This window comes from Triticum urartu, chromosome 3 (assembly GCF_003073215.2).
Source record: "Triticum urartu cultivar G1812 chromosome 3, Tu2.1, whole genome shotgun sequence".
Taxonomy (NCBI): Eukaryota; Viridiplantae; Streptophyta; class Magnoliopsida; order Poales; family Poaceae; genus Triticum; species Triticum urartu.
This window is the reverse complement of record NC_053024.1, coordinates 602,754,440-602,761,815: the sequence shown is the minus strand read 5'-3', so window position 1 is coordinate 602,761,815 and position 7,376 is coordinate 602,754,440. Positions and strand designations below refer to the sequence as shown.

The following is a 7,376-nucleotide window of genomic DNA, read 5'->3' as shown; positions in this document are numbered from 1 at the left end:
CTATATTTTCTTTACCATGCAACCAAACAAAGCCTAATAAGTGAAATAGACAGTGGCCAATAGATCTGGTTTTGTTAATCTCGCAGGGAGCTTTCACGGTTAGGTAAAGCTGGTTCCTGCGTGCATCGTGGACGGGCACAAAGAGAAAAGGACACATGAAACCCCTTTTATATATCTCCCACAAAAAAAAGGGAGAAAAGGTCGTATTATCGGCAAGAGTTTTCGGCGGTGCGATAAAGCCATGGACGCAAGCAACCGCGTCCGGCCGGGCCGGCGCCGCTCAGCCGACCCCGCAATCCCCGCCCGCACCGCTTGACCAAAACGCCCCGTGCCAACAACTGTAACGGACCAACCTCCGTCGCCACCAGGTCGCGCCGCACCTCTCCAAAAAGTCCAAACCCCGTCGCAAAAAGTCTGCTCTCCCCCTCGCTTCTCTCCCATCTCTGCCATCCCCTCCGCTTCTCCCCTTCGGGCAAAAAAATAATCGAAAACCCCCGACTCCGCCGAGCGAGCATCACCTTTCCGCCGCTGCTCGCCGCACGCCGCCCCGCCGACCGAGACCCTCAGGCCCGCCCCACTCTAGCCCGCCCGCCCGCATGGCTGCCGATCGCCGGCCCGGCGTCTGAGGGAGCGGGCGGCTGCGCTCGGGGGCCAGTCCGGCGGCGCGATGGAGCTGTCCGGGAGCCCCGGCACGTGGAGCGGCCTCTCGCTGCGGCTCGGCCAGTTCCTCTTCGCCGCCGCGTCCGTCTGCGTCATGTCCTCCGCGATCGGCTTCGCCAACTACACCGCCTTCTGGTAGCTCCCCCCGCCCCCTCCCCCCAAACGCTCGGATTTGTGCCCTGCCTCTCTCTCTCTCTCTCTCTCTCTCTCTCTCTCTCTCTCTCTCTCTCTCATGCCCGGTAGCCGTCCTCAGTAGCTATCAATTAGCAAAGTGTATTTGGGCATGGCAATTTAGAAAGCTTCAGCAGCATGATGCATTCGTTTTGTTGGCATTCACTAGTTGCTCGCTGTACTTTGGGTGGGGAAATGTTTCGCAATTAGGTTTTCCTTGGAAGCACATCTGCAGCGCCCATAAGTGATAGGATCTCAAATTCTGAGTAGCGATTGCCTTGAACTGATCAGCATTTGGTGATTGAGGCTGCAGGTTTGACTTGAAACCGCCAGGAGCGAACAATCTGGGGCTGCATCTGCTGAATATGTCAGCTCCTTTATAGGATCTGCGCAGCAATTCCCTTCAAAAAAGGTTGAAAGGAGGGATGCCCTTCAGAATACCATGTGCCAAAGATCTGTCTTGGTCAGAACCATTTATTGCTTGAGATAGTGCAAGGCTATCAGTTTCAACAATAGCTGGCTGGTTGATCCATTGAGCCGTTAGCTGAAATCCTTCTATGCACGCCCCCATCTCAGTTTACAGAATGCTTGCACATTAGGAATATACCTCAGGCTGACAGCACAGCATGTCGCAAATTGTTAGATCAAACTGGCATCCACATTCATTTTTGACCTGGCCAACTTGTGGAGGTTCCAGGATCAAATGTGTATCAGAAGTGCCCTAACTTAGGTTAGGCTCCTCAATAGCCATCATGCCAAGGTTCCATTTACCCTTCAGATCATGCATTTGGCTTGCTTGCTGAATACCACATACAGAATGAACATAGCTTTCTAGAAATTGCACTGATTCAGCAATCGGTGTATTACCCTTGCTACACACAACATCATTTCAGTGATGGCAAGCTTTCCAGAATAAGAACATTAGTTTTAAAAAGCACCAGGCCTTAATTGTGCGTTTTGCCACTGCCTTGCGCTTTTCTGACCAAAGTGCACGAGGATGCGCAGATTAAGCGCTAGGCGTGTTGCTATCTCCTAGAGCTTGTAGCCCTGTACGCACTTAAGCGCCCGCCTAGGCATGCCTTTTTTAACTATAATTATTGCTCTATACTGTCATCAACTGAGTCTAGAAGATGGCGTGACCAGTCAGGGCCAGATGTGTACTGTATCCCTTTGGCTGGAATTGCTGGGAATGTGACACTGACCAGGCCACAAGAGCTCAACCACCTGGACCGGATCACAAGGACATACAATGCACGCGGTCACCATGTTCTTTGTGCGCGCTGTGATCGACTGTTATTTGATATTCTGTTGTAACGTGGAAATAGCACTAGCTCCCTTGACTGTGTATATAAGCACATCTTGTACATCAATACAATCATCAGTGAGAAGCTTATCAATCTCTCTTGGCACAAGAGCCCAAGTTCTATCCTCCTGCTTCCGCTATGAGCTCCCGGCGTGGTCACCGCCACTCCTGCTCCCTTGGCGAAGATGACGTCGTCTTTTCAATCCACCTCGCGTCAAGCCTGTCGCTGCTCCCCTTGTCTCCACCCTAGTACTTCCTCTAGTAGTCAGCGCCAGCAGGTGTCCAGCGGGCATCCCTGTCCGTGAGCTGCGCAGCACCGCCAATACCATCTCCCTCTCCAACATGGCCTTGCCTTCCTAGGCTCCCGTTGCACCTACTCTGTACATGCAACAATACCCCCTTGGTGCGCTCTCGATCAGTGAGTGCGATCAACTCGAGTAGAAAGTGGGCCGGGCCTGAACAAAGCTCAGGAACGACACCTTTGCACAGGAAGTACAGTGTCCATCACCTAGAAGCGTCGGCTCAGTCCACGGAGCTGCAGGGTGTGAGCGCGGTCGGAGACGGGCTCCTCCACATCGTCTAGGGCGTCTGCCAAGTGGGCGGCGATGGTCATGTCGCCTTGGACCGTAGGATGGAACTCAGGCCGAGGTGGACGGTCCGGCTGCGCTGTCGCAGAAGTGTGCGGCTGGTTGCAGTCCGGGGACATGATCACATTGTACTGTCATCAAAAAATTGTGGCATAGATCTACAGTAAAATCATGATGTCGTCAATCCACCAGACCATACTCGTGCAGGGGCTCGGACTCCTCCTTGAGGTGATCCTCCACATTGAACTTGTAGAGGACGAAGAAGAACATCTGGCGCCACTTCCAGTAGTTGTTGGTTTCGAGACTGAGCTTGAATGGGATGTAAGAAGTATTGCTGATATGATGCATGGAAGGAGCAGGGACAAGGGGACCTGGGTGAGGAAGCAGCGCCGGTGGGGGGTGAGGGCATTGGAAGTAAGGTGCAACTCACGAATGATGCTAGCTTGGGTAAGTGGTCAGCTGTCGCCAGCAGGACCAGCGATGCCGGTGGCTGGAGTAGGCTGCATTGCCTAGGGGACAGGCGCAGGGGCGACGCGGGGCGGGGTGAAAATGGCGTTGGCGTCCCTGAGCAAGTTGCTGCAACAATGGGTGCGTGGGGCGCTCATGGCGGAAGGTGAGAATGATTTGAACTAGGATGAAAACGGAGTGGTAAATTTCTGGATATTCCACAGAAAAACGGAAACAAAGTGAAAATACGGAAACCAAAACGGAATATTGTGAAATGGAAATTGAAATGGGAAAACGTTTTCCGGTGGAGCATCCATGGAAACGGATCTGTGAGTATGAAACTTTCTGTTTTTACCATGGCGGCCTGGGGCGGGGTGAAGACAACTGTGGCATCCCCAAGCGAGCGGCTGCGACAATGGGTGCGTGGGGCGCTCATGCGGAACGTGAGAAGGATTTGAACTATGACAAAATGAAATGGACACTATCTGGATTTTCCACGAAAAACAGAAACGGAGTGAAATACGGAAACAAAAACGGAATATTGCGAAACAGAAACAAAAATGGAAATGGAAAAGTGTTCTCCGGTGGAATAGCCACGGAAATGGATTCGTGAATATAAAGCTTTCTGTTTTTACCATGGCGGCGCGGGGTGGGGTGAAGACGACATTGGCGTCCCCGAACGAGCGGATGCGACAATGGGTGCATGGGGCGCTCATGGCGGAAGGTGGGAAGGATTTGAACTAGGATGAAAACGGAGTGGTAACTTTTCGGATTTTCCATGGAAAAATGGAAACATAGTGAAAATACATAAACCAAAATGGAATATTGTGAAACAAAAATTGAAATGGAAGAACGTTTTCCTGTGGAATATCCATGGAAATTGATCCGTGGATATAAAATCTTTTGTATTTACCATGGCGACACGGGGCAGGGTGAAGTTGGCGTTGGTGTCCCTGAGCGAGCAGCCGCGATAATGGGTGTGTGGGGCGCTCATGGCGGAAGGTGAGAAGAATTTGAACTAGGATGAAAATGGAGTGGAAACTTCCGGATTTTCCAAGAAAAAACGGAAACAAAGTGAAAATACGGAAACAAAAACAGAATGTTGCGAAACGAAAACGGAAATGGAACAACGTTTTCCGGTGGAACACCCATGGAAACGGATCCGTGAATGTGAAACTTCCTATTTTCACCATGGCGACACGGGGCGGGGTGAAGATGGTGTTGCCGTCCCTGAGTGAGCGGCTGCCACAATGGGTGCTTGGGGCACTCATTGCGGAAGGTGAGAAGGATTTGAACTAGGATGAAAATGGAGTGGAAACTTACCGGATTTTCCACGGGAAAAAGGAAACAAAGTGAAAATATGGAAACCAAAACAGAATTTGTGAAAGGGAAATTGAAATGGAACAGCGTTTTCTGGTGGAACATCGACGAAAACGGATCCTTGAATATGAAATTTTCTGTTTTTACCATGGTGACGCGGGGCATGGTGAAAAGACGACGTTGGCGTCCCCTAGTTAGCGGCTGCGGCAATGGGTGCGTGGGGACGCTCATGACGGAAGGCGAAAAGGATTTGGACTAGGATTAAAATGGGGTGGAAATTGTCCGGATTTTCCAGAAAGAACGGAAACGGAGTGAAAATACGAAAACAAAAACGAATATTGCGAAATGGAAACGGAAACGGAAATGGAACAGCATTTTCCGGTGGAACAGCCATGGAAACGGATCCGTGAATATGAATCTTTCTGTTTTTGCCATAGTGACGCGGGTTGGGGTGAAGATGGCATTGGCATCCCCGAGCGAGCGGCTGCGAGAAAGGGTGCGTGGGGCGCTCATGGCGGACAGTGGGAAGGATTTGAACTAGGATGAAAATGGAGTGGGAACTTCCCGGATTTTCCGTGGTAAAACGGAAAGAGTGAAAATACTGAAACGAAAACAGAATATTGCAAAAGGAAATTGAAATGGAACAGCGTTTTCCGGTGGAACAGCCACGGAAGCAGATTCGTGAATACGAAACTTTCTGTTTTTACCATGTCTACTATGTGGCTCAGTCCAGCACTCAATAAAACTCACGTTGTGGCCAATAATGGCAACACTAATATCTAATAGAATCCTCACCCATCCTCACTATTGTCCAGGAGCCTCTGTTTGGCGCGGCTGGTTTATGAGTTATACCACCGGCTTAGGAGTCACCAAAAGTTGTTGTGGTCATATCAATTGAAATAGTTTGCTTGTGATTTTCTCAATTGTTAAAGGGGTCTTTTGGTTCCGGCGAACATCTGGTTTTGTATCTGCTGTACACCGTATTTGATTTGTATCTGTTTCCAGTAGTATTTATCTCCCTATTCATTTCCTAGGTTTTTGCATTCGTTATGAAAATAAATGTGGCAGCACTCAGTTCCTTCTGTTTCCGCTCCGTTTCCATCCATATTTGAACATGCGACTGATACCAAGTTAGATGGGGGGAATTCTCTATTTATTGCATTGACCAACACGGGTGTGCTTATGTACACTTGAGAGGTACATGAGGATTACACGTTACAACGGAAACACAGATGAGTGCCGATCATGGCACGCGTGGGAGCGTGGGCGAGTGTGTGCACCTGTACGCCGTGGGAACCGGTCCTGGAGGTTGGCCTCCCAAGAGTGAGTCTGTAACGGGTTTCTAACATTTAACCACTTGACCCTTCTTGTGCCACTCTTTTAACCCAAAAAATCCAAACTTGCCAGTCTGTTAAGTAAAATTGTATGACAAGCCACACGGGTAGTATATCAGAACTATTATCTTGTTCTGTGTGTGATACCTAACAGCCTTTTAATGACGAGCATTCATCTGTACTAAGGTTGAATATTGGTGTAGATGCATACATTTTTTTCAAGGACATCTGCCATGGAGCATTCATTTGTGTATGCGTGTGCTTATAAAACATTTGTGGATGCAACTTCCTGTGGCCATGTAGTGATAAATTCATCAGCCTTTTGCATTTGGGAGTATATAGCCTTCATAAAGCTTACAACATGCTCTAATTTGTGCCACAAATGTGTTCATTTTAACTCAGATTATGAACTGGTAAACATTTTTTTATTACAACATGCTCTAATTTGTGTAACAAATGTGTTCATTTTAACTCTCAGATTGTGAATTGGTAAACGGTTTGATTATAACTCTCAAATTTCAGCTACTTGATTGCATCAATGGGACTACAAGCACTCTGGAGCTTGGGACTTGCGTGTCTTGATGGCTATGCTTTGAGAATGAAAAAGGAACTCAACAGTGCTGTTCTCGTGAGCTTATTTGTTGTTGGAGATTGGGTAATTCCTTGATTGTTTGTCAGGATTTTGCATTCTATGTTGCATTGCCTTATTTTCGTCCTACATAAATTACCACAATTTGAAAGCCAAACCAGAACCCTTTAAAGTTCTTTCAATTTCTTTGGCCTTGTTATTTAAATTATTTCATCTTGTATTAAGACATCAATCTAGCCAACTTTATGTTGAGTATTGTAGACTGGTATACTTTCGGCTACAATGCATCTCTGTCACAACCAGCACTCTATGTTGGTGAAGTTGAATCTTGTTTTATTAGTTTCAGTTAATATAGTATACTTTAAGGCCACATCCAGTTAAATAGAACCAATTTGAGGCAGACCTGACAAAAAATTACAAGTGCTTGAAAGTCTTTTTATGAACTGCAATTCAGTTGCAGGAGTTTCATTAGGACCTAGGCCCATCTAGTCACATTCTGCAGTTCACATTAATTTACATTCGGGTCACATGTCTATAAAAACATGTTACGCCTCTGATGTTTCAGCCAGATATTCCTTTGAAAGTACTGAGGCAATCATTCTCTATGATGCAGGTAACGTCGATCCTGTCGTTCGCCGCTTCATGCTCAGCAGGAGGCGTCGTTGTTCTCTTCGACAAGGATGCGTACTTCTGCAGCAGGGACCCGCATCTCCCCTGTGGGACATTTGAGCTTGCGACCGCGTTTGCATTCCTTTCCTGGGCGCTTAGTGCCACATCTGCCCTTGTGATGTTTTGGCTCCTCCTTCATCTTGATTAGATATGTAGGAGCTCTGTCTGTACCTAGTGTTGTTTGGTCCTGTCTGGTTATATACCGACTGATGTGTCAAGCAGACTACATAGGAATAGACTGCTAATTCCAGAGAATAGATGGGCAATGGTCGCAAGTTCCATGAAGTCTTAAATTT

The 7,376-nt window shown here is 47.9% G+C and overlaps 1 protein-coding gene across 1 annotated transcript; it reads left to right on the top strand.

Annotated features, from left to right (window-relative positions):
- The first annotated feature begins 366 nt into the window (after positions 1-366).
- LOC125545276 (CASP-like protein 5B1) lies at positions 367-7,376 on the top strand. The gene is made up of 3 exons (XM_048709168.1): positions 367-795; positions 6,345-6,477; positions 7,025-7,376. The coding sequence occupies exons 1-3, from the start codon at positions 668-670 to the stop codon at positions 7,226-7,228; spliced, it is 465 nt and encodes a 154-aa protein (XP_048565125.1). The 5' UTR covers positions 367-667; the 3' UTR covers positions 7,229-7,376.

What these genes read in the sequence shown, in the direction of transcription:
- LOC125545276 (XM_048709168.1), top strand. Translation starts at nt 668, where the DNA reads ATGGAGCTGTCCGGGAGCCCCGGCACGTGGAGCGGCCTCTCGCTGCGG. An exon ending in GCCAACTACACCGCCTTCTG is followed by an intron (nt 796 to 6,344) that starts GTAGCTCCCCCC and finishes CTCAAATTTCAG; the next exon opens with CTACTTGATTGCATCAATGG. An exon ending in TATTTGTTGTTGGAGATTGG is followed by an intron (nt 6,478 to 7,024) that starts GTAATTCCTTGA and finishes TCTATGATGCAG; the next exon opens with GTAACGTCGATCCTGTCGTT.